The following is a 27,821-nucleotide window of genomic DNA, read 5'->3' on the forward strand; positions in this document are numbered from 1 at the left end:
CAAAGACAATTGAAGATGGCCGCACAGGTAGATAAATGGTTAAGAAGGCATAGAGAATATTACCTTTATTAGTCAGGGCAACAAATACAGGAGCAGAGAGGTTATACTCCAACTTTGTAAATCCTTGTTTAGACCTCATCTGGAGTACTGCATGCAGTTCTGGTCATCCTTTTATAGGAAGTATGTGATAACACTGGACAGAGCACAGAGGAGATTCCCCAGGATCTTGCCTGAAATGGAGAGTTTCAGTTTTGAGAAGAGACTGGAGAGCTTAAATCTGTTCGCCCTTGAGCAGCGGAAGTTAAAAGGGAATATGATTAAAGGATGTAAAATTGGGAGGGTTATAGATCGGGTAGATTGCAAAAAAAACATTTCCCATATTAGGTTGCTGTAACTAGAAGTCCTGGATTTAGAGTAAGGGGTATGAGATTTAGAAGGGGTCTGAGGGGGACCTTCTTCACTCAGTTGAATGCACTGTGGAGGGCAGTGAACGTCGAGCCGCTGACACCATTTAAGTGTTGAAACCAGCACTTCTATCATCTATTCTACAGGCTAAATGTTGGAAGATGGGATTAATAGAAATGATGTGGATGTGGAGGATCAGATTTCCTGTTTCCATGTTGTATGACTATAATAAGGCCCTTTGAATCTGGATAATCATCATTTTCTAGCAAATATTAACTATGCATTCAGAATAAGGAAGTTTTATAAAAAAAAGCTTTAAGTTAGGTGATCAATGACCTTTCATCGAAAGTTCTAACACCGACACTTTATTGTTTTTCGATTATTTACAAGGCTGCATTCTTATGTTTAGTTTAGTTTATTGTCATGTGTACTGAGGTACGTTGAAAACTAAGTCTTGTGTATTCAGAATATCCAGGTGATTTGACTTCTCCAGTGTAAACTGTCACTGACGTTTCAGAGTTGGTGGATCATTGCAGATGCAGACCTCAGGTCAATAAAAATAAATGATGGCTAGAGTATTTGTGGGCTGTTGAATGCCCTGATGGTGTCAGTGTTGGCTTTGCTTTGTACCTGGACACTTTTTAGCATGCAATTGTGAAAAGATTCTTAGCCTGATGAATGATCTGACAATCTGCTCCACCATCCCCCTTTCAGTGTGGACTGGTTGGTCTGGTGGTTTTGTACTCGATTTGCTGCAGTTTTTGACAGTGACTATAGAGGGGGCCAGAATCACACTAAAGACTTTGGAGTCTGATGCAAGAGAGGATCTCACAGCAAGCTGTACAAAGTAATACAGAGTCAAATGCAGACAGTCCCTGGGTTACACAGAGTTCCATTCTTCAGAACTGTCCTGAAGCTTCTGACCACAGGTCAGAAATGTTCATCTTCTACAGCTACCCATATCATATTGCTTCATGTAGATGTACTTATGCAAACTGACTTTAATTGGATAAGTACATTGAGAGCAAAATGATAACTGGGTAGAGTCAGTCCCATGAGGATCAATGTAGTTGTTTTTGTATGGAGCCACAGGAGATAGCTGAGCTCTTAAATGAACACTTCTAGCCTGTATTTACATGGAGAAGCTCGTGGAAGTTGGGGAATTCAGGGAAGAGAACTATCATGTCTTGAAACATATCGCTATTACGAAAGAAATGTTAGTGTTCTTGAGGGGCATAAAGGTAGAAAAATGCCTGGGGCCTGACCAAGACTATCATTGGACTTTTGGGATGCAAGGAAATAAATTACTGATTCCGTGGCAGAGGTTTCTGTATCTTCCTTATCCATGGGTGAGATACTAGAAGACTGAAGGGTGGGTAATGTGGTGCCTTTACTTAAGAAGCATGCAAGGGCAAGCCACTGTAAGGAGTTTGTACGTTCTCCCCGTGACCTGCGTGGGTTTTCTCCGAGATCTTCGGTTTCCTCCCACACTCCAAAGACGTACAGGTATGTAGGTTAATTGGCTGGGTAAATGTAAAATGTAAAAAATTGTCCCTAGTGGGTGTAGGATAGTGTTAATGTACGGGGATCACTGGGCGGCACGGACTTGGAGGGCCGAAAAGGCCTGTTTCTGGCTGTATATATATGATATGATGATATATGATATACCAGGCGGCACGGTAGCGCAGCGGTAGAGTTGCTGCTTTACAGCGAATGCAGCGCCGGAGACTCAGGTTCGATCCTGTCTACGGGTGCTGCACTGTAAGGAGTTTGTACGTTCTCCCCGTGACCTGCGTGGGTTTTCTCCGAGATCTTCGGTTTCCTCCCACACTCCAAAGACGTACAGGTATGTAGGTTAATTGGCTGGGTAAATGTAAAAATTGTCCCTAGTGGGTATAGGATAGTGTTAATGTACGGGGATCGCTGGGCGGCACGGACTTGGAGGGCCGAAAAGGCCTGTTTCCGGCTGTATATATATGATATGATATGATGATATGATATGAAATTACAGGCCGGTGAGCCGAACATCATAGTATATTATTGGAGGGGATTCTAAGTGACAGGATCTACCTGCATTTGGAAAGGCAAGGCAGATTTGGGGATAATCAGCGTGGCATTCTGCTTTGGAAATCGTGTCTCACACAATTGAGTTTTCAGAAGGGGTGACCAAGAGGATTGACAAAGTCAGGGTGGTGGATGTTGTTTACATGGACTTCAGCTAGGCCCTTGGAAATGTCCCACATAATAAACTGGTCCGGAAGGTGAAATCATGTGGGATCCAGGGTGAGCTGGCAAAATGAATACGAATTGGCTTGGTGGAAGGAGTCATACAGCACGGAAACAGCCCCTTCGCCACAGCTCATCAATGGCAACAGAATGCCCTCCATTCAGTTTAAGGAGTTTCTTTTTTCTCCATCGCAGTTCTAACAAACAGTCTAGGACCTGAAACTGTTTCCCTTCCTACTGATGCACCCTGACTACAGCCCCTTGGCTGTAAACCAGTCTGGGATGGCTAGAGGTTCAGAAAGGCACAGAAATACAATAACCAAGAGCCATGACTTGGGGATGGCACCAAGGGTGGACCTGACTGGACCTGCTCAGACCTCATGTCCTCAAAAGCGGCAGCCACCAACAGATCTTCTGAAGGATCAAATACCAGTTCACCTTTAAACCAGAGTAAAATAGTCCATCCTTTCTTCACCATTCCTTGCAGGCAATTTAAAACTCAGTCATTCTCTCATTTTTCATCTCTTGTTGGGCAGAAGATACAAAAGCTTGAAAACACATACTGCTAGATTCAAGCCTCTTGTTATCAGACTCCTGAAAGGACCTCTTAAATGCTATAGTTGGATTCCTGATCTTCCATTGTTACAGAGTCCTACAGCATGGAAACAGTCCTTCTGACCCAATTTCCCCATGCTAACCCACCAACCCAAGTTTGGCCCATATCCCTCTAAATCTTTCCTATCGATCTGTCCAAATGTATTTCAAATGTTGTTAAATGCTGTAGCCCCTTTTTAACCAATACCCCAAGTGACACCTACATTCAGCTTTTCAGTTCAAGGCTCAAACCTACACTGTGTGTCATCTCCAGATACCAACCATGGCTATCGATGCCAGGAATGGCATGTGTGATCATTGATGTAGAATTTAGAAATTCTCAGTCATAACTCATAATAATTTAAATACATCTATCAGCTGAGCCAATAGCAGTGTTTCTAAACTCATTCATTTAACTAATCAGTAACCCCAAGCAGGAACCTCCTCCCCCCCCCCCCCCCCCCCCCCTCACCGACTATAACATAAAAACAAAATTAGAGGCAGTTACAGGCTATTTAGGCCCTCGTGAATACTGCAACTCAATAAGATTATGGCTGATCAATCCTATTCTCCCCAGCTCCTGCTTAATACTGGTGTAAACAGCCTTGCTCCAGCTTAGCACATTCCCCAAGGTCCAGTCTTATCCCTATCCATAGCTATTTTCAAATCTACTGAATCATGATTGCTATTCTCAAAATGCTCTCCCATAGAATCTCTGATCAGCTGGCTAGTCTCATTTCGCGATGAGGTTTAATATGCCCATTACCCTGATTGGATTATCTACATAGTTTCGCTAAACCTCTCTGGTGCACCAAACAAATTCTGTCCAATCAAGAATCATCAGAGAAGATTCACCAGGATGTTGCCGTAGGTGGAGATGTTTAAAAATGAAGAGAGACTGGATCACTTGTCGGAGCAGAGGAGGTTAAGAGGAAACATGATTGAGGTATATAAAATAATGAGGGATAAGCATACGGTTGACTGCAGGAGATTTCTTCCAATCACAGGTAGATAAAGTTAGAGGACAGAGATTTAGGGGACTGTGGGACTCTGTAATTCTATTTTGGAATTTGCATTCAGTTTAATCTACAGTAACTCAAGAAATATAATCCTTTAAGTAACTGTTTGCTATGCTGCAGAAAGGACTAATGCCTGCTAACTGGCTGCTTTTACTACTATTGAACTCCAGAAAATCAAATTCTCTTCTTGGACAGAAGTTTATTGGAATACATCCACAGCATGAAGGATGACTCAAGCATCAGTGAGTCAGGTTGTCACAATGGGAGCAGCCACACTGTGCGTGTGACGACACTACCTCTATAATTGCTGAGATGCTGCTGAGTCGTAACATATAATTAGTGCTACAATCAGGCAACGAGAGACATGCAACAGCGGCAGAGAGATCAGGAAATGTCTTGCAGATAAACAACAAAAATAGTCTTAAATATGTGAAAGGTCTAATTTTGGCTTTTGACAACTGACCTTCGGGTTTCTGCCATTATGAAAGATTTCTCACTACAGGAAAAAAAGCTGTATGGCTGCAGATTGTACAGCTGACAATGCACATCAATAGTTTGTCAAGAAAAGTTAACTTGAATAATAATTTCCTTAACCAAAATAAAAATAACCAATTGTCAATCTCACTTAGTCACACAATCAGCATGACTGAGCTTCTGGTTTTCAACATTCAGGATGTGTAGGCATGTGTGGCTTCAAGCCACTCAGAATATAATTATCTTCACATGAAGCGTTTATAATTCTTTCCATTTGATCTTGGTCAGACTGGAGTTGGTAAACGAAGGTGGTCCCCTGCGGTAAAGTGCAGGACCACTACCTTTTTGATATACTTGGATATTTTTCATACAGAGGGTGGTGGATATTTGGAAGGAGCAGAAGAACTTGTAGAGGGAGAGGTACAATGTTTAAAAGACACTTAGATAGGCATATGAATATACGTGTAGGAAGGAACTGCAGGTGCTGGTTTATACCGAAGATAGACAAAATGCTGGACGAACTCAGCGGGTCAGACAGCATCTCTGGAGAAAAGACGTTTTGGGTTCTAACCCTTCTTCGGACTGAAGATGACCCTTCTTCATCGCTGACCAACTAAAAGTTACGTATCAAAGGAATTTCACTGTCTGAAAGGAACCTTCTCCCATGTTACGATCAAAAGCAAAGCTTTAACTTAATTTTTTTTTCTTAATGTTCACTCACCTTTTAGCAACCCCACATCTAAACCAGTTCAAAGACCAAGACAGGCCTAAGCTAATGTGATCAATAATCTAACAGGATAGCGATGATGGGCCTGTATTGTCAGAAGCTCAGTTTTTTGAATAACATGGTAAAAACTAATGTCATCTTTCTATGTAGGTTGATGTTAAGCATGCCAAAGTGTAATCTCATGTCCTCTCCACCTTAACCAAATGGATCAGATTATCTGAATGTACTTTATAATCAATTTGGCTATAGATTTTTAAAATTATCACTGTAACCACAATGCAAAAGTTCTTCAAGGCCATAAATATCTTCCATCATTATTTTCTTTAATTGAGGAATTACACACCTCCTTTCTGTTATTCTCAGGCTCCAAGTCCAGACTGGTTTTGATTCAGCATTCCCAGGGTCAATATTTACTGATTCACACTGAACCTGTTATTCTGAAGTGGCTTTGTTATCAAACTGCGCTAAATCTAAATTCTATATAGCAAGGCTAGAAATATATCAGCCAGCATCATGCATTAAATGCACTCTCAGGAATGCTTTTTTAAATTTGTACTTTGATCATATTTGAAAGATACAAGCATACAAAAATAAGATATAAACCATATTCAGTGTAAACTAATCTTCCAGTGTCCATTTGAACATCAATGTCCCATTTGGTACGATACTAACCATACAGTTCTGGTCAGATTGCTGGCTGTTGCAAGTTGATCTCCACAATGCTTGCAGAAGGGGATTAACTAGGGATCAATCATGGGAAGTGAAAACAGTTAATGTAACCTGAATCCGACTTTTAATAAATGGACAGTACAAAATAAAGTTTAATTCCACCTTTCAGTGGGGGAATTCGGTGAATCTCCCAGTACTAAAGATACCATGAGGTTAATTAACTTTAAAAGGGTATTAACTTAGAAATATCTGAAAGAGACTTAGAGTGCACATTTTTCAGTTCACCTGCCTTCCCTCATACACCTGCCACCAGGAGAGTCTCAGTACTAGTTGCCAACCACAAGGTAGGTAAGGGCAATGGTGTTAAAGCCAGTGACATGTTCCCAAAACTATCTTCTCCAAGAGGGGAAGGCATGTTCAAGTACAGGAGCCTCAGGTCTCCCAATGAAAGATTACTCCCCTCACAAATTGATTGAACACTCACTCTATGTAAAACTGCAACATTTAGACGGGAAGTGAAGAAATGGCTTTGTTTGTGTTGCGTATCTCCTAGCAATATCCTGGTCATTAGTTTCAACCAGTTGTTGTGTATTTGCACACTGGTCCAGTCCTGGCCATCACAGCCACCAACCATGTGCACATTCAGCACAGCAAGCTCTTGCACAATGGAGCTAAAATTAACCTGCAATCCAAACAAAGATGACAACACGAAAAAACAATCTTTAAAAATAATTAAATTTCTCTTGCATACATGTAAGGCAACTAATTGGAGGTCGACACAAAATGCTGGAGTGACTCAGAGGGACAGGCAGCATCTCTGGAGAGAAGGAATGGGTGACGTTTCGGGTCGAGACCCTTCTTCAGACTGATCAAGGAAACTAATTGCTGGGTATCAGCCATAATCCTTGGTAATGAATCACATAACATCAGGAATGAGGTTTACATAAGGCTCCACCACACACCCGTCTGTAGGTTCCTGATGTCATTTAATTCTCTGCCTCATTTTCTCTCATTATATAATCTGATCTCAGGTTGCTATTTAACAGGGACCGAGTCTCCGTTTGGATCCCTGGTGAGGGCGATGATTCAATGCAGAATGAATCAGTGATCTGGAGTTTAACACTGGCCATGTTCTAAATGAGTTTCAGCTCCACCGTTGAGTAGCCAAGGAGAGGACTGTAACCAAACAAGCTGCATCAGTATTTGTCTCATTCCAGACATCCGCAAATATTAGCTGAAGGAGAGATAGGAGGACTGTTTATGATCAATGTTTGCTGCTAACAGGAGAGGGAGGGGGGGGGAGGGGGGAGGAGGGAGGGGAGGGAGGAAGGGGAGGTCATCCATCCTGTAATCCTCAATAAAAGCATTCAATTTTTTACCCAATTGAATACCACAATTTGACCATGTACATGGACTGGTTTAACTGAGAAACTAACCACAAGTTTTACTACACAGTGTCAGGTAGAATCACCCACAGGTGCCACACACAAACTATTAACTTTTCCCGAAACTACCCAACCTACTAATAGCAATAATGCTGAAATGGGATTTTTGTAAAATTAGACTGTTGCAATCCACTTAATTCCAATGGCATTTCACACAGTTGATTGATTCAGTCATGTTTCAGAGTCAGTAGCGATGGTGGTTTGAGTGCCAGTGTGAATTGCTCCCTTGGCTGTACGATTCATAAGAATCAGATCGATTGCAGCTGCGATCTCTGCCTTGCCACGGCTGATTATTGGACCAGTGGCGATTATCACTGTGCTCTCGATGGAATCCATAGTCACGTGACCTAAAAATTAAAATAGAAAGATCTTAGGCTGCACTTCTTCCAATCTTGTGTACTGCATTCGGTGTTCAATGTGGTCATAGCATCAATTAGACCAGAAATAGGGCCTTTGGCCCACCTTGATCATAATGACAATCTACACTAACCCCGTTTACCCACATTACACCCATATCCCTCTACTCCTTTCCTATCTAAGCACTTGTCTAAATGCCCTTTAAACATCATAATTTTACCTGTCTTCACCAACTTCTCTTAACCACCTGTGTGAAAAACATTACCCCCTCAGATCTCCTTTCAATTTCTCCTCCTCACCGTTAACATGTATCTCCTAGTTCTAGACACCTTGCCCTGGGAAAAAGAATGACCATCTACACCCTCATCATTTTCTAAACATCTACAAGGTCACCCCTCAGCCTCCTACATTCCAGTGAAAATAATCCCAGCCTATCAATTCTCTCCTTTTTCCAGGCAACATCTTTGGTGATTTTCTCCTCCACTCTCTCTGTTGATACCATGTCCTTCCTGAGTGTAGCAATGCTGCACAATATTCCAAGTGTGGCCAGACCAACATTTTGTACAGATGCAACATGACATCCCAACTCTTATACTCGTGCCAACAGTCGATGATAGTAAGCATATTAAAAGCCTCCTTCACCGCCTCATCCACAGGGGAACTAAAGATTTGCACATCAACATGCCTGAGATCTGTCATTTGCTCGATATACTGTTAGCATTTGACGTCTCAAAATACATTACCTTATACATGTCTGATTTGAAGACCCACCTGCCACCGCTCCACCCAACTGGTCAGTCCATTTCCTTTCATAACCTTCACTCTCCACTACACCAATTTGTGTGTCGTCAACAAATTTAATAATCAGTCCACACACATTCTCAAAGTCATTTGTATAATATGACAAACAACAAAGGTCCCAACAACAATCCCTGCAGTGCATGACGGGTTACACATTTCTGGTCAAATAAACACCCCATTACCACCACCCTCTGCCTTCTATCACCAAACCAATTTTGGCTCCAGTTTACCAACACACCTTGGATCCCATGTGCCTTAACCTTCTGGACCAGCCAATGTGAGACCTTGTCAAAAGCTAAAGTCCATGCAAACTGTCAATCGCACAGCCCTACTCAATTTTCTTTGTTACCTCCTAAACAAACTCAATCAAATTTGAGAGACAGTATTTCCTCTGCAACCATGTTTACTCTTTCTAATTTATCCCTGGTGTTCAAATATAGATCCAGTCCCTCAGAATCTTCTCCAACAACCTCCCTATCACTGATTCCAGACTCACCAGCATGTAGTTTCTAGGCATATTCCTACTGCCCTTTTAAATAAGTCGACAACATCATTCGCTATCCTCCAGACTTCTGGTATCTCAGCCATGTAAATATCTCCATTAGAGCCCAACAATCTCTTCCCTTGCTTTGTACAACATCCTGCGATAGATCCCAACAGGACCAGGGAATTTATCCACCATAATACGTAACAATTTTTCCAAATCTTACTCTTTCCTGACACAGACATAGTTCAGAACATCAGTGTGCCCTCCCCTACCACTACATCCTCCACTTCCTTCTCCCTGGTGAAGACCGATGCGAAGTCTTCATTTAGGATCCTACTCTTTCCTTAGCTACCCTCTTGCTTCTAACACACTTATAAAAGGTCTGGGGAGGCACAAGAGATTCCAGATGCTGAAATCTGGAACAAAAAACAGTACAGGTTTTGGGATTCTCCTAGTCCTATTTACCAAGGTCATTTAGTGTCCTCCTTTATTCTCCCTTGTAAGTTATTTCCTTAAGTTCCCTTCTACATCATATAAACAAAGAATTCACTTGAAACCAAATGCCAACACCCGGCAGAGGCTTACCATTACAAGGACAGGCTGGCTGAGCTCTTATTATCTTGATTTTAAATTCCCCACTTATCTATGTTGTTTTTTCCTCCACCAATTGTTCATAATCTACTTTTGCAGGTCCTACCTTATACTATTGAAATCATCCCTCTCCCAATTTCAGACCTGAACTCTAGGATCAACTTTAATTTTTTCCATGTCTACCTTGAATTTACTGAACTATGGTTGATTATTGGAGGTTGTTGGCTGTTGAAGAACTGTACACTGCAAGGGCCAGGAAGCGAGCGGGCAAGATCATCTCTGACCCCTCTCACCCTGGCCACAAAATCTTTGAAGCACTTCCCTCTGGAAGGCGACTCCGGACTGTCAAAGCAGCCACAGCCAGACATAAAAACAGCTTTTTTTTCCCACGAGTAGTTCTACTCAATAACCAAAGTCTGTAGTCTCTTTTTTGCTCTGGTTTATTTTCACCCACATGTTTAGACCGTAATGTTGTACCCTTATTGTTTTGATGTGCTTATGCTTTATTCCGAATTGTTAACTTCATTTTTGTGTTATCATTTGTGAGCGGAGCACCAAGGCACATTCCTTGTATATACACATACTTGGCCAATAAACATTCATTATTATTCATTATTATTATTCCAAAGCGTTTTTGCACAGGCACTTCCACCACTTCACCATCCTCATTCCCTCAGATAAGGCCAAGTGCAGTCCTTTCTCTTGTGGCACTCTTGATATATACCTTTAAAAAACCCTCTTAAGTTTATTTTATGAATTCCACCCCATCTAAGCTTCTTACACTAAGGCAAACCCATCCAATAATGGGAAAGTTAGAACTCCTACTATTATCACCCTGTTGTTCTTACACCCTACTGTGATTTGCGTACATATCTGCTCCTGCAGTTTCTGCTCTATAGTATAACCCCATCAAAATGATGGAACCTTTCCTAATTCTAGGTTCTACCCATACACGCGGGGCCTTCAATCGCCCGGTACGGCTGCGGGACGTTTCAGCGCTCGGTGCAGCTCGGCCGCGGGGACTTCCATCCCCTTGCGGGGCTGTGCGGGTCAGTCGCCTCGGTAGGGGTCGAGCTGTCTGTCCGTGGGCATGGGGGTAGAGAGGGGAAGTTTTGTTGCCTTCCATCACAGTGAGGGGGTGTTTGGAGACACTGTGATGGATGTTTGTGTTGGGGTCGTGTTTCTTGTGTTTTTTCTTTGTGTTCTGTGACTGCTGGAAATGCAATTTCGTTCGGTATCTCGGTATCGAATGACAATAAAAGAATACAATACAATACAGCTGTGGAAGGTGCAGAATGACGAAGGTTAAGATAGCTGTACAGCTCAAAGACATTTAAACATCCTTTGGCGTGCAGTTGTCTTATTCTTTGTCATACTGCAGCTTCCTCGCAGCCTCATTGGCCGATAGCTACAGAATATCTTGCCTGATCATCACCCCTCTGCCATCAGGACCAGAACCTCTGCGCTGACACGATGGTCTGCCAGTCCTGCCCTTCCTTCAACTACGTTTTCGTAAGTGAGATTGTGTCAGGAATGGATGAGAATGTGGGATATCATAAAACTACTGTGGATGGGTGATCAATGGTTGGCATGGACTCGGTAGGCAAAAGGACCCGTTTCCCTTCTATATCTCTAAACCCGGTATATCATAATCCCATGTGCTGATCCTTGTTCCTGGCTCGTCTATCTAACCTGTGAGGCTCCTTGAATTAAAGTGAATGTAGTTAAGCCTACCAGTCCTCTTTTGCTTCCTTCCCATCCCCGTCTCGTTCTACCCTGCCCTGCCAGATGAAAGCATCTTTCTTTCTAATTCCCCAACTATTTCCCAGTCCCTGAGCGCTGTAACACTAAGCCATTCATGTTATTTGATACTTATGTTATTTGCACAATCTGGGTACCTGCGGTTCCCACCGGATCGGCCCATCCAATCCTCTACAATGGGCGGTAGGTCAGACACACTCTTCACCATTTCCTGATACTCCGTGTCAGCTGCCGTGAACCGGTGAGCAAACATTTCCTCGTAGTCTGGAGCCAGTTCTGCTTCACTGGATGTTCTGGGGATAGAAAGCAGGTAGAGGTTTTGCAAGAAATGCAACTCCTCAAAATTTGAAACAAGACCTCCCTCTGGTAATGCTCAGGCACCAAGATCAAATGTCTTCCCATCTCAGACCATTGTAATGTGGCAGCTCTTACAGAAATAGGTTGGGGTAAATGGCAAGAATCAACAAGCAGCCCCAGACTATCAATCGAGGGGGCTAATAGCTGGGATGTGACTTAAAGCCCAGCTAATAAAGTAGACTGTTGAAAGAAAACATTATCACGGATGACCAACTGGAAACATTGAGTTTCTTTCACCATGGAAGCAATGAAACATGTAGATAATTTCCCGATTGGCAGAAGGTCAGCCCTTTTGCAACTCAAACATTTTTTGACAAATATTCCCACTTCACTTCCCCTTGACTAATCTTCTGGAATTCTTTGAGGATGAAACTAGGAAAATTGACAGGGGAGAGCCGGTGGATGTGGTGTACCTCGACTTTCAGAAAGCCTTCGACAAGGTTCCACATAGGAGATTAGTGGGCAAAATTAGAGCACATGGAATTGGAGGTAGGGTACTGACATGGATAGAAAATTGGTTGACAGACAGAAAGCAAAGAGTGGGGATAAATGGGTCCCTTTCAGAATGGCAGGCAGTAACTAGTGGGGTACCGCAAGGCTCGGTGCTGAGACCACAGCAATTTACAATATACATTAATGACTTGGATGAAGGGAGTAAAAGTACCATTAGCAAATTTGCAGATGATACAAACCTGGATAGTGTGAACTGTGAGGGAGATGCTATGAGGTTGCAGGGTGACTTGGACAGGTTGTGTGAGTGGGCGGATGCATGGCAGATGCAGTTTAATGTGGATAAGTGTGAGGTTATCCACTTTGGAGGTAAGAATAGGAAGGCAGAGTATTATCTGAATGGTGTCAAGTTAGGAAAAGGGGACATACAACGAGATCTGGGTATCCTAGTGCATCAGTCACTGAAAGGAAGCATGCAGGTACAGCAGGCAGTGAAGAAAGCCAATGGAATGTTGGCCTTCATAACAAGAGGAGTTGAATATAGGAGCAAAGAGGTCCTTCTGCAGTTGTACAGGGCCCTAGTGAGACCGCACCTGGAGTACTGTGTGCAGTTTTGGTCTCCAAATTTGAGGAAGGATATTCTTGCTATTGAGGGCGTGCAGCGTAGGTTTACTAGGTTAATTCCCGGAATGGCGGGACTGTCATATGTTGAAAGACTGGAGCGACTAGGCTTGTATACACTGGAATTTAGAAGGATGAGAGGGGATCTTATCGAAACGTATAAGATTATTAAGAGGTTGGACACGTTAGAGGCAGGAAACATGTTCCCAATGTTGAGGGAGTCCAGAACAAGGGGCCACAGTTTAAGAATAAGGGGTAGGCCATTTAGAACGGAGATGAGGAAAAACCTTTTCAGTCAGAGTTGTGAATCTGTGGAATTCTCTGCCTCAGAAGGCAGTGAAGGCCAATTCTCTGAATGCATTCAAGAGAGAGCTAGATAGAGCTCTTAAGGATAGCAGAGTCAGGGGGTATGGGGAGAAGGCAGGAACGGGGATTGAGAATGATCAGCCATGCTCACATTGAATGGCTCGAAGGGCCGAATGGCCTCCTCCTGCACCTATTGTCTATTACCTATAGTGGACACAAAATGCTGGAGTAACTCAGCGGGACAGCAGCATCTCTGGATAGAAAGAATGGGGGATGTTTCGGGACCAGACCCTTCTTCAGACTGTCAGGGGAGAGCGAGACACAGACATAAGGAAGTGTAAGATGTGAAAACTAGTTACTCTAGCATTTTGTGCCCAAGGTGTAATCCAGCATCTGCAGTTCCTTCAAACTAATTTCCCCTCAAACTATTTCTGTCCCCAATTGAATGTATAACTCAACATGATTGGTTCCCACCATAACAACATATTGTATTAGTTTGGTTAAATGTGTATCTCCTTCTGCAAAAACTATTCCAATTTTCCAACTATTTTCTACTGCCTGTGCACTGTAATGCAAACCCATTCATATTATTTGCTACTATTAAGTCTGTCAAGAGTCAGTGCATAAACTGTGTACCTGCGCTTCCCACCAGGTCGGTCCATTGAGTCCTCTACAATGGGCGGTGGATCAGACGTACTCTTCACTATTTCCTGAAACTTCGCTTCAGTTGCTGTGTACTGGGGAGCAAGTATTTCTTCTTGGTCTGCAGCCGGTTCTGCTTCATTGGACATTCTGGAGACAGAAAGTAGGCAGAAACTTTACAAAAGGTACAACTCTTAAAAATTTAAAACAAGGGCTCCCTTTCGTAATGCTTAGGCACCAAGATCAAATGTCATCCTATCTTAGGTAGTGGCGATGTGGCTGTTCTTCCAGATCTAGGTTGGGGGTAAATGACAGGTATCAACAAACAGGCCCAGATTGCTGGATTTACCCCCCCCCCCCCCGTCAATCGGGGGGATTAATAGTTGGGATTGTGACTTGAAGCCAGGTTAATAAAGCCGCCTCAGTGGAGATAGAAAAAATTATCACGGATGACCAACTGGAAACATTGAGTTTCTTTCACCACGGAAGCAATGAAACATGCAGATAATTCCCCGATCGGCAGAAGGTCTGCCTTTACGTGGAGCACCCTGGTGAGGGGGAGGTTCGAAGCGTCTGGGGCCAGACTGATCAGATAACCTGAGTGAGGAGCCGCGGGCCCGGCTGGTCTGGGCCCCACTGCACCGGTCACACAAGATCACGATGGCTGAGGGGATACACATACACACACCCAACAGACTCTAAGAGGATTTGGGCCAGGCGGGGGAAAGTGGGACTGGCTTGATTAGGCACCCTGATCGACATGGATGTTCGGCCAGTTTCCATGCTGTTTAGCTTTACAAGTCTCCTGGGTAAATAAAACAAGAAAACCTGACCCTGATTTATAACATTACTGCTGTACTTCCCCAATTCTCCATCCCACTCCCACCTATCAGTGTGTGGCCTTCTCGACTGGTACAAAGAGGCTAATTACAACATTCAGGAACAGCACATAATCTGTCTGGGTATTCTACGGCCTTCAGCACTTAATATTGAATTATACAATTTTAGGAAAATTGATTTCTGTCCATATATAAGTAGACGCGACTTCCTCCTCTGTATTTTGCAACTCAAACATTTTTTGACTAATATTCCCTCTTCACTTCCCCTCATAGTAGACACAAAATGCTGGAGTAACTCAGCAGGACAATAGCATCTCTGGATAGAAAGAATGGGGGATGTTTCGGGACCAGACCCTTCTTCAGACTGTCAGGGGAGAGCGAGACACAGAAATAAGGAAGTGTAAGATGTAAAAACTAGTTACTCTAGCATTTTGTGCCCAAGGTGTAATCCAGCATCTGCAGTTCCTTCCAACTCATTTCCCCTCAAACTCTTTCTGTCCCCAATTGAATGTATAACTCAACATGATTGGTTCCCACCATAACAACATATTGTATTAGTTTGGTTAAATGTGTATCTCCTTCTGCAAAAACTATTCCAATTTTCCAACTATTTTCTACTGCCTGTGCACTGTAATGCGAACCCATTCATATTATTTGCTAGTATGAAGTCTGTCAAGAGTCAGTGCATAAACTGTGTACCTGCGCTTCCTACCACGTCGGTCCATCGAGTCCTCTACAATGGGCGGTGAATCAGACGTACTCTTCACCATTTCCTGAAACTTCGCTTCAGTTGCTGTGTACTGGGGAGCTAGTATTTCTTTGTGGTCTGCAGCCGGTTCTGCTTCATTGGACATTCTGGAGACAGAAAGTAGGCAGAAACTTTACAAAAGGTACAACACTTAAAAATGTATAACAAGGGCTCCCTTTTGTAATGCTAAGGCACCAAGATCAAATGTCATCCCATCTCAGATAGTTGCGACGGTATTTATTCACAAAATGCTGGAGTAACTCAGCAGGTCAGGCAGCATCTCAGGAGAGAAGGAATGGGTGACGTTTCAGGTCGAGACCCTTCTTCAGACTGATGTCAGGGGGGGCGGGACAAAAAAAGGATATAGGTGGAGACAGGAAGTTAGAGGGAGAACTGGGAAGGGGAGGGGAAGAGAGGGACAGAGGAACTATCTAAAGTTGGAGAAGTCAATCTTCATACCGCTGGGCTGCAAGCTGCCCAAGCGAAATATGGTGTGCTGTTCCTCCAATTTCCAGTGGGCCTCACAATGGCACTGGAGGAGGCCCATGACAGAAAGGTCAGACTGGGAGTGGGAGGGGGAGTTGAAGTGCTCAGCCACCGGGAATTCAGGTTGGTTAAGGTGGACTGAGCAAAGGTGTTGAGCGAAACGATCGCTGAGCCTGCGTTTGGTTTCGCCGATGTAAAGAAGTTGACATCTAGAGCAGCGGATACAATAGATGAGGTTGGAGGAGGTGCAGGTGAACCTCTGTCTCACCTGGAAAGACTGTTTGGGTCCTTGGATGTAGTTGAGGGGGGACAGGTGTTGCATCTCCTGCGGTTGCAGGGGAAAGTGCCCGGGGATGGGGCGGTTTGGGTAGGAAGGGACGAGTGGACCAGGAAGTTACGGAGGGAACGGTCTCTGCGGAATGCAGAAAGGGGAGGGGATGGGAAGATGTGGCCAGTAGTGGGGTCCCGTTGTAGGTGACGGAAATGTTGGGGGATGATTTGTTGGATACGCTGGCTGATGGGGTGGAAGGTGAGAACGAGGGGGAATTCTGTCCTTGTTACGAATGGGGGAGGGGGAGCAAGAGCGGAGCTGCGGGATGTAGAAGAGACCCTAGTGAGAGCCTCATCTATAATGGAAGGGGGAAGCCCCGTTTCCTGAACAATGAGGACATCTCTGAAGCCCTAGTGTGAAACACCTCATCCCGGGCACAGATGCGGCGTAGACAGAGGAATTGGGAGTAAGGGATAGACTTTTTGCAGGAGACAGGGTGGGAAGAAGTGTAGTCCAGATAGCTGTGCGAGTCAGTGGGTTTATAGTAGATGTCAGTCACTAGTCTGTCTCCTGTGATGGAGATGGTGAGGTCCAGAAACGGGAGGGAGATGTCGGAGATAGTCCGTATATTTAAGAACAGGATGGAAATTGGTAGTGAAGTGTACGAAGTCAGTGAGTTCTGCATGGGCACAAGAGGTCGTCGTCGATGTAGCAGAGGTAGAGTTCGGGGATGGGGCCAGATAGTTGCAATGTGGCAGTTCTTCCAGATCTAGGTTGGGGGTAAATGACAGGTCTCAACGAACAGGCCCAGTCAATCGGGGGGGGGGGGGGTTAATAGTTGGGATTGTGACGAAGCCAGGTTAATATAGCAACCTCTGTGGAGATGGAAAAAGTAATCACGGATGATCAACCGGAAACATTGAATCTCATTCTCCACAGATGCAATGAAACACGTTGACAATTACCCGATCGGCAGAAGATCTGCGTGTGGGGTCAGACTGATCGGATAACCTGATCGTGGAGCTGGGGGTCGCGGCCGGCCCGGGCGGTCTGGACCCACTGCACAGGCCACACGCGATTAGGATGGCCGAGGGGACACAGCCCACACTCTCCAAGAGGATTAGTTCCTCCGGAGGCCCTAGATCCGCGCTCAGACCGGGGATGCAGACGAGACCTCACCTCCCGCCTCCGCCGCCGCCGTCCACTGTTGCCGCTGCCGCTGCCTCAGCTTCCGTGTGCGGCAAACAAATCCGTCCCCGGACCGCGGCACTTCCGGTCCCCAGGAACCCGAGTCCGTCCGTCACCAGAAAATGTTCCCTCGTGGAGCTCGCTCGGTACAGCGTCTCCGACAATGCGGCGCTCCCTCGGTACAGCCTCTCCCACAGTGCGGGCTAACCCCCTCCCCCCTCCCCTTCCCTCCCTCCACCTCTCTGTGAGACGTTCTCTCAGGACAGCTCCGACACCCCCACCATTCGGTGCGGCGCTCCCTCAGTACATCCACTCCCAATGTGCGACCTTCCTCAGTGCAGCTCCCACCTCCTCGCCCCCCCCCCCCCCCTCCCCAATGTGCGACGTTCCCCCACCAAATGGCACTCCCTCACCGGTCCCACCACCGACATCCCACAGGGGCACGAATACCCCCCCCCCCAGCGCGGCGCTCTTCCCCGTCCTCCACACTGCTCGCCACTTTCTCACTGCCTCCTCCACAGTGCGGTGCTCCCTCTCCCACCCCGCCAGGTGATGCTCCATCGGTTCTTCCCCTCCACTCTCGTAAAAATATTCACCTTGCTTACAAACAGTTTGTGCCGATTTCCAGGCCCCTGAATGCTGACACCCCCCCCCCCCCCCCCATTGTCATTCGGGCGACTGACCTCTGGCAATTGCGTGGGTTTATACTTGTTGTCAACGAGTTTAAGTGCTTTCTTGATCTTGCCCCCTCTTCTCTGCAAACCGCCCGACAACCTTCCAGGATCGTTCAGCTCCTGGAACTTCCATCTTTTACAAATTGTTTCAGTTTCCATTGTTCCACCTCTATACTCCAGCTATGGCTTCCCAAGGTCTGGAATACTGTCCCTAAACCTGTTCCTCAGTTATTCTATATAACTCGGTGTCAAATGTTGCCTGGTCTCAATCTTTCTGCTAATGGGAAAAAAAGTCGAAGATATTATTAGTAATTTTTCAGATGATGCAAAAGGTTGGTGGTGCTGTGGATAGTGAAAAAGATGTTTACGGTTACAGCAGTTGGGAAAATAGACAGTGTGGCAGATGAAATTTAATTTCGACAAATGCAACGTGATCCATTTTTCGAAGCTAAATGGGGGTGGGACAAATGTCGCAAACGATAGGACATCAGAGAATGTGATTGAACAGAGAGATCTACGTATCTAAGTCCACAGTTCCCTGAAAGTGGTCACGCAGGTGGAAAGGGTAGTGAAGAAGGCGTAAGGCTTGATTGTCTTCATGTTCCGGAGCAGCTGGGACATGTGACATATTTACAAAATACTGGTTAGGCAGCACTTGGAGTTCTGATCACCACACCATCAGAAGAATATGATTATGCTGGAGTGAGTCAGAGGCGAGAAGGCTGGAATTGGAGAACATTAATTATGGTGGGAGATTGGATAGACTGGTCTTATTTTCCCTAGAGTGATAATGGCTGAGAGGAAACTTGATAGAATTATGTAAAATAATGAGATGGAGGGTGGATAGCCATTTCCCCGAGCTGGAGGTACCAAAAACAAGAGAGTGTAAGTTTAAGCTGAGAGGTAGGTTATTTCATTGGGTATAGAGCTTTTCAGGTCCAAAATAAGCCCTTTGGACCAACTCGTTCATGCCGAAGACCAGTAAGGTTGCCCAATGGAGCTGCCCCTGACTCATATCCCTCCAAGCCTTTCTTATCCATGTATCTATCTGTCCAAGCGACTTTTACAGTGCCCTCCATAATGTTGGGAACAAAGACCCATCATTTATTTATTTGCCTCTATCCTCCACAATTTGAGATTTGTAATAGAAAAAACACATGTGGTTAAAGTGCACATTGTCAGATTTTATTAAAGGCCATTTTTATACATTTTGGTTTCACCATGTCGAAATTACAACAGTGTTTATACATAGTCCCCCCATTTCAGGGCACCATAATGTTTGGGACACATGGCTTCACAGGTGTTTGTAATTACTCAGGTGTGTTTAAATGCCTCCTTAATGCAGGTATAAGAGAGCTCTCAGCACCTAGTCTTTCCTCCAGTCTTTCCGTCACCTTTGGAAACCTGTATTGCTGTTTATCAACATGAGGACCAAAGTTGTGCCAGTGAAAGTCAAAGAAGCCATTATGAGACTGAGAACCAAGAAGAAAAATGTTAAAGACATCAGCCAAACCTTACGCTTACCAAAATCAACCGTTTGGAACATCATTAAGAAGAAAAAGAGCACTGGTGAGTTTACTAATCACAGAGGGATTGGCAGGCCAAGGAAGACCTCCACAGCTGATGACAGAAGAATTCTCTCGATATAATAAAGAAATATCCCCAAAAACCTGTCCGACAGATCAGAAACACTCTTCAGGGGTCAGGTGTGGATTTGCCAATGACCACTGTCCGCAGAAGACTTCATGAACAGAAATACAGAGGCTACACTGCAAGATGCAAACCACTGGTTAGCTGCAAAAATAGGATGGCCAAGTTACAGTTTGCCAAGACGTACTTAAAAGAGCAACTACAGTTCTGGAAAAAGGTCTTGAGAACAGATGAGACGATGATTAACTTATATCAGAGTGATGGCAAGAGCAAAGTATGGAGGAGAGGAGGAACTGCCCAAGATCCAAAGCATACCACCTCATCTGTGAAACACGGTGGTGGGGGTGTTATGGCCTGGGCATGTATGGCTGCTGAAGGTACTGGCTCACTTATCTTCATTGATGATACAACTGCTGATGGTAGTAGCATAATGAATTCTGAAGTGTATAGACACATCCTATCTGCTCAAGTTCAAACAAATGCCTCAAAACTCATTGGCCGGTGGTTCATTCTACAGTAAGACAATGATCCCAAACATACTGCTAAAGCAACAAAGGAGTTTTTCAAAGCTAAAAAATTGTAAATTCTTGAGTGGCCAAGCCAATCACCCAATCTAATCCCAATTGAGCATGCCTTTGATATGCTGAAGAGAAAACTGAAGGGGACTAGCCCCCAAAACAAGCATAAGCTAAAGATGGCTGCAATACAGGCCTGGCGGAGCATCACCAGAGAAGACACCCAGCAACTGGTGATATCCATGAATCGCAGACTTCAAGCAGTCATAGCATGCAAAAAATATGCAACATAATACTAAACATGACTACTTTCATTTACATGACATTGCTGTATCCCAAACATTATGGTGCCCTGAAATAGGGGGACTATGTATAAACACTGCTGTAATTTCTACATGGTGAAACCAAAATGTATAAAAAAGGTCTTTATTAAAATCTGACAATGTGCACTTTAACCACATGCGAGTTTTTCTATTACAAATCTCAAATTGTGGAGTACAGAGGCAAATAAATAAATGATGGGTCTTTGTCCCAAACATTATGGAGGGCACTGTAAATGTTGTAATTATGCCCACCTTTGCCACTTCCTCTGGCAGGTCTGTGTGAAAAAGTTGCCACATTAAATCTTTCTCCTCTCACTTAAACCTTTGTCCTCTGTTTTTAGACCCTACTACCCTGGGGAAAAGATGGTGGCTATTCACATTATCTATTCTCTTCATAATTTTATAAGCCTCCATTAGGTCATCCTTCAAACTCCAATGCTCCAGAGGAAAAAAAACCGGGGGAGGGATTTTTTGGGGTATATTTAGTATGCAGGGTGGCTGATATCTGGAACACGCTGACGACAGAGGTGGTGGCATCAGATACAATTACAACATTGCAGTGCTGTTTAGACAGAAACTTAAACTGGCATGACATGGAAGCATACGGTCCAAATGCTGGCAAATATGGCCTGTTAGCAAAAAGGTTGTTATAGATGAGTGGAAGGGCTGGTTTCTGCGCTGTACTCTTATGACACTATGATTGGTAGTGGTTTCTCCACACTGATGGATTCTCCTTTCCAGTTCCTCGCGGTCACAGAACGTGAATAGCTAACCTGCCCTCAACACAATACAATATAATATATCTTTATTGTCATTGTACAGGGGTACAACGAGATTGGGAATGCGCCTTCCACACGATGCAATAAATTAATTAGCTAGTTAGTATAAATTTATACAACCCAGTGAAACAAATTAGAAACAGTTTAAAACAGTGTAAAGTTCAAGTAGGTCTGTGCCGGTTCACTGTGCGATGTGACCATCTGGCTCAGCAGGTTCATAGCAGCTATGGCCCTGTGGATGAAGCTGTTCCTGAGTCTGGAGGTGCGGGCGTAGAAGGCCTTGTAGCATCTGCCCGATGGTAGAATTTCGAACAGACTATTGCAGGGGTGTGAGGAGTCTTTGTGAATGCTGGTGGCTTTTCTGAGGCATTGTGTGTTGTAGATGTCCTCCAAGGCTGGTAGCTGTGTTCCGATTGTCTTCTGAGCTCTGTGGACTACCCGCTGAAGAGCTCTCCTCTTTGCCTCCGTGCAGCTGAGGTACCACACAGGGATGCCATGTGTTAGGATGCTCTCTATGGTGCAGCGGTAGAAGGTTGTCAGCAGCTGTCAGATACATGTGTCACGCTTTCTCGGAGAGAGAGATTGCATCTCCTCACTGGGTAGAGTATCTGCCCAAGGAAATTTCAACATGTCAACCTGAAGGCACTTGCTCAGTCTCAGATAATATCTCCTGACAGATAAACACAATCTCCATCAGTTTAAAATCCGATGTCTTAAGACAGCAAACCTAAAGTTGCTATATTTAGGTTGCAGCAGAATATATCAGAATACAAATGCTTCTGGGCACATATTTTGTTCATACTTACTGCTATTATTTGTGTTGAGTTGCTACATAATTCAGTAGACAGTGCACAGAGATTTTAATCAGCACTGTCACAATCCACACCAACACATAACAGCTCTTAACAATTCAATCTTCTCAATGATCGGCAAATTCAGAACAGATTTTATTGTCATAAAATAGATGTAAAGTCTGCCAAACTGTGGCAAGAGCATTTAACATTTCAAATTTACTTGTTATTCTCCAGATTATCTAAGGAACAGGAGCAATAGATCTCTTTGCAGAAATTCGGGCGCTCAGAGCCAGTTGCTGTTGACTTAACCTGTTCGGTCGCTAGGTGAGATTATCTTGAAAGCAACATAAGCGAAGCTGCTGAGCTGGAAACTGCAAACAAAAAGTGCTGGAGGAACTCAGCAGGTCAGGCAGCATCTGCCAAGGGAACAGACAGATGACGTTTGAGATCAGGACCCTTCTTCAGACTGAGATGGAAACTGAGAGCAGACCTGCAGGAAAACATAATCGTTATTAATTTCAGGACAGTGCGTACAAAATTTGAAAAGGTTCCAGTGGAATGGTTTTCTTTCTGAATCTTGCAGATGAACTCAGTGTGGAATGTACGGATTAAAATTCCAGCGTTCCGGTGCCGGCATTGGAAAGGGGATGCCTTTTCAGAGGAATGTGGTAGTAGCATTCGGGTCTGTGGTACCTTAACTGGTTCTGATGCACAGCAAGGGAAAGTGGAGACGGACCGGAGAATCAATAGCTAGAAGGACCGATAGCAACTTCTGTGACCACGATCGACTCCAGTGCCAGGGACAACGAGTGGTTGCAGATGAATCTCAAGGCAGAGGGTGAGCAGCCAGGGGTCGTTGGGCATATTGGTACCAATGAAACAGGTAGAAAAGGAGATGAGTTCTTGCAGAGTGAATATAGGGAGTTAAGCAGGAGGTTATAAAGCAGAACCTCATGAGTCGTAATCTTTGGATAACTCTTTTATTATTTATTAACTTATTTCCCCCCTGTCTTTCCTGTGTCCCATCTGGACTCAGACTCTTTTCTCCCATTCCGCTCCCCTTCCAACTAAACTCCTTCCTCTGATTTCACAATTCTCACCTCTTATAGCCTTATCTCCCACTTGTTGTCTTCTCAGCTCTGTGCAAAAACTGCCCTGTATCCACCTATCACACACCAGGCATTGTTCTACCTCTACCTCTCTTCCAGCTCCCCCATCCCCACCCCCGCGCACACAATCAGCCTGAACAAAGGTCCCAACCCAAAACATCACCTACCCATGTTCTCCAGAGCTGCTGCCTGGCCTGCTGAGTTACTCCAGCACTTGGTGTCTTTCTTAGCCTAATATCAGTGGTGAGTAAGTTGTTGGAGGGGATCCTGAAAGACAGGATCAATATGTAAAGACTTCAGCAAGGTCGTCACAGTCGGATGGACAGATGGCTGGATCACATGGGATCTAGGGCAAGCTAGCCAATTGGACGTAAAATTGGCTTCAAGTTAGAAAAAAGAGGGTGGTGGCGGAGGGTTGGTTCTCAGACTGGTGGCCTGGAACAAGTGGTCTGCCATAGGGATCAGTGTCAGGTCCACTGTTGATCATTATTTATATTAATTAATTGGATAAGAATGCAAGTGGCATGGTTAGTAAGTTTGCAGATTACTAAAACCGGTGGTACTTTGGATACGGTAGATATTACAACAGGATAATACAACAGGATCTTGATCAACTGGGCCAATGGGCTGGAGAATGGCAGATGGAATTAAATTAGGAATAATGTGAGCAGTTTTGTTTTGGTAGGCCAAACCTGGGCGGACATACAGAACAAATGGTAAATGCCCTGGAACGGTTATAGAACAGAGAGAATTAGGGATGCAGGTATACATGTCCTTGAAAGAGGCTACGCAGATAGACAGGGTAGTGAGAAAGGCATTTAGCACCCTTGCTTTCATCAATCAGGATATTGCATACAGGAGTTGAGATGTCATGTTGCAGCTATATAAGACATTGATGTCATTGAAATAAACAGCATGAAAATAGGGCCTTCTGCCCAACTTGTCCATGCTGACCAAGTTGCCAAACCGAGCTGCTGCCCATATTCTTCCAAACCTTTCACATCCATGTACCTATTAAATGTTATAATTGTGCCCACCTCTATCACTTCACATGGAGAGTGAACTTCCACACTGGACAGTTCATTCCATGTACACATGACCCTCTGTGAGAAATGTTGCACCTCAGGTTCCTTTTAACTTTTTCCCCCTTACCCTAAATCAATGCTCTCTAATTTCAGACTCCCTTACTCTAGGAAAAAGATTGTGACTATTCACCTTATCCATACCCCTCATTATTTAATGTACCTCTAGAAGGTGTAGGTTTGCAGATGATACTAAGTCCTCAGCCTCCTTTACTCCAGGAAAATGTCTTAGCCTATCCAGTCTCTCCTGGTAACTCAAACCCTTCAGTATCAGTAACATTCTTGTGAATGTTTAATGCACCCTTTCCAGTTTAATGACATACACTGATGAGCCAAAACATTATGACCACCTGCCTAATATGCGGTTGGTCCTCCGTGTGCCGCCAAAACAGCGCCGACCCGCCGAGGCATGGACTCTACAAGACCCCTGAAGGTGTCCTGTGGTATCTGGCACCAAAACATTAGCAGCAGATCCTTCAAGTCCTGTAAGTTGCCAGGTGGAGCCGCCGTGGATCGAACTTGTCGATCCAGCACATCCCACAGATGCTCAATCGCATTGGGATCTAGAGAATTTGGAGGCCAGGGCAACACCATAAACACTTCATCATGTTCCTCAAACCATTCCTGAACAATGTGTGCAGTGTGGCAGGGCGCATTATCCTGCTGAAAGAGGCCACTGCCATCAGGGAATACCATTGCCACGAAGGGGTGTACCTGGTCTGCAACGATGTTTAGGTAGGTGGCACATATCAAATTGATGTCCACATGAATGGCCGGACCCAGGGTTTCCCAGCAGAACATTGCCCAGAGCATCACATTCCCTCCACTGGCTTGTCGTCTTCCCACAGTGCATCCTGGTGTGATCACTTCCCCAGGTAAACGGCGCACACGTACACGGCCATCCATGTGATCTAAAACAAAACGGGACATCAGACCAGGCGACCTTCTTCCACTGCCCCAAAATCCAGTTCCGACGCTCGCGTGCCCAATGTAGGCACTTTCGATGGTGGACTGGGGTCATCATGGGCACTCTGACCGGTCTGCGGCTATGCAGCCCCATACACAGCAGGGTGCGATGCACTGTGTATTGTGACACATTCCTCCCATGACCACCATTAAAATTTTCAGTGACTTGTGCCACAGTAGACCTTCTGTCGGTTCGGACCTGACGGGATAGCCTTCGTTGCCCTCGCGCATGGATGAGCCTTGGGCGCCCCAAAACTCTGTCGCCGGTTTGTGGTTTGTCCCTCCTCGGAACACTGTCAGTAGGTACTCACCACTGCTGACCGGGAGCACCCTACAAGCCTTGCTGTTTCAGAGATGCTCTGACCCAGTCGTCTGGCCATAACAATTTGACCCGTGTCAAAGTCGCTCAGGTCTTTACTCCTGCCCATTTCTCCTGCATCCAACACATCACGAACTTACTGTTCACTTGCTGCCTAATATATCCCACCCCTTGACAGGTGCCACTGTAACAAGGTAATCAATGTTATTCACTTCACCTGTCAGTGGTCATAATGTTTTGGCTCATCGGTGTATTTTCTACAGTTGGTCAATGAGGTCTGTAAACAGTGCGCCAAAAGTAGATTTAGAAGGACTCTTATCCTTAACCCTATCAAACACAAATCTCCATCTTGATCTCAATTATACTCAGAGACTCAACTCTCTAGAATAGAAAGAACTGGTGCCTTTTTTAAAACATATTATAGAAGGTTTACGACCTTCTGAAGGAAGAAACTTCTGATCTCAACTTAAAACTATGCCCAAGATCCCACCACAAGGGGAAAGATCCACTTAGACAATAGACAATAGACAATAGACAATAGGTGCAGGAGTAGGCCATTCAGCCCTTCGAGCCAGCACCGCCATTCAATGCGATCATGGCTGATCACTATCAATCAGTACCCCGTTCCTGCCTTCTCCCCATACCCCCTCACTCCGCTATCCTTAAGAGCTCTATCCAGCTCTCTCTTGAAAGCATCCAACGAACTGGCCTCCACTGCCTTCTGAGGCAGAGAATTCCACACCTTCACCACCCTCTGACTGAAAAAGTTCTTCCTCATCTCCGTTCTAAATGGCCTACCCCTTATTCTCAAACTGTGGCCCCTTGTTCTGGACTCCCCCAACATTGGGAACATGTTATCTGCCTCTAATGTGTCCAATCCCCTAATTATCTTATATGTTTCAATAAGATCCCCCCTCATCCTTCTAAATTCCAGTGTATACAAGCCCAATCGCTCCAGCCTTTCAACATACGACAGTCCCGCCATTCCGGGAATTAATCTAGTGAACCTACGCTGCACGCCCTCCATAGCAAGAATATCCTTCCTCAAATTTGGAGACCAAAACTGCACACAGTACTCCAGGTGCGGTCTCACCAGGGCCCGGTACAACTGTAGAAGGACCTCTTTGCTCCTATACTCAACTCCTCTTGTTACGAAGGCCAACATTCCATTGGCTTTCTTCACTGCCTGCTGAACCTGCATGCTTCCTTTCATTGACTGATGCACTAGGACACCCAGATCTCGTTGAACTCCCCCTCCTCCTAACTTGACACCATTCAGATAATAATCTGCCTTTCTATTCTTACTTCCAAAGTGAATAACCTCACACTTATCTACATTAAACTGCATCTGCCATGTATCCGCCCACTCACACAACCTGTCCAGGTCACCCTGCAGCCTTATTGCATCTTCCTCACAATTCACACTACCCCCCAACTTAGTATCATCTGCAAATTTGCTAATGGTACTTTTAATCCCTTCGTCTAAGTCATTAATGTATATCGTAAATAGCTGGGGTCCCAGCACCGAACCTTGCGGTACCCCACTGGTCACTGCCTGCCATTCCGAAAGGGACCCATTTATCCCCACTCTTTGCTTTCTGTCTGTTAACCAATTTTCTATCCATGTCAGTACCCTACCCCCAATACCATGTGCCCTAATTTTGCCCACTAATCTCCTATGTGGGACCTTGTCGAAGGCTTTCTGAAAGTCGAGGTACACCACATCCACTGACTCTCCCTTGTCAATTTTCCTAGTTACATCCTCAAAAAATTCCAGTAGATTTGTCAAGCATGATTTCCCCTTCGTAAATCCATGCTGACTCGGAACGATCCCGTTACTGCTATCCAAATGCTCAGCAATTTCGTCTTTTATAATTGACTCCAGCATTTTCCCCACCACTGATGTCAGACTAACTGGTCTATAATTACCCGTTTTCTCTCTCCCTCCTTTCTTAAAAAGTGGGATAACATTTGCTATTCTCCAATCCACAGGAACTGATCCTGAATCTATAGAACATTGAAAAATGATCTCCAATGCTTCCACTATTTCTAGAGCCACCTCCTTAAGTACTCTGGGATGCAGACCATCAGGCCCTGGGGATTTATCAGCCTTCAGTCCCATCAGTCTACCCAAAACCATTAGATC

The 27,821-nt window shown here is 44.8% G+C and overlaps 1 protein-coding gene across 2 annotated transcripts; it reads right to left on the reverse strand.

Moving 5' to 3' along the window:
• Positions 1–4,438: 4,438 nt before the first annotated feature.
• LOC144608997 (uncharacterized) lies at positions 4,439–17,654 on the reverse strand. 2 transcript variants are annotated; one of them, XM_078427297.1, is made up of 5 exons: positions 17,456–17,654; positions 15,471–15,626; positions 13,927–14,082; positions 11,694–11,849; positions 4,439–7,906 (listed from the first exon to the last, which is right to left on the reverse strand). In XM_078427297.1, the coding sequence occupies exons 2-5, from the start codon at positions 15,623–15,625 to the stop codon at positions 7,744–7,746; spliced, it is 630 nt and encodes a 209-aa protein (XP_078283423.1). In that variant the 5' UTR covers position 15,626; positions 17,456–17,654; the 3' UTR covers positions 4,439–7,743. The 2 variants fall into 2 exon arrangements, with proteins under 2 accessions (XP_078283423.1, XP_078283422.1); XM_078427296.1 differs by lacking the exon at positions 17,456–17,654 and adding an exon at positions 17,242–17,378.
• Positions 17,655–27,821: the final 10,167 nt, after the last annotated feature.

Source organism: Rhinoraja longicauda, chromosome 33, assembly GCF_053455715.1.
Source record: "Rhinoraja longicauda isolate Sanriku21f chromosome 33, sRhiLon1.1, whole genome shotgun sequence".
NCBI lineage: Eukaryota > Metazoa > Chordata > Chondrichthyes > Rajiformes > Arhynchobatidae > Rhinoraja > Rhinoraja longicauda.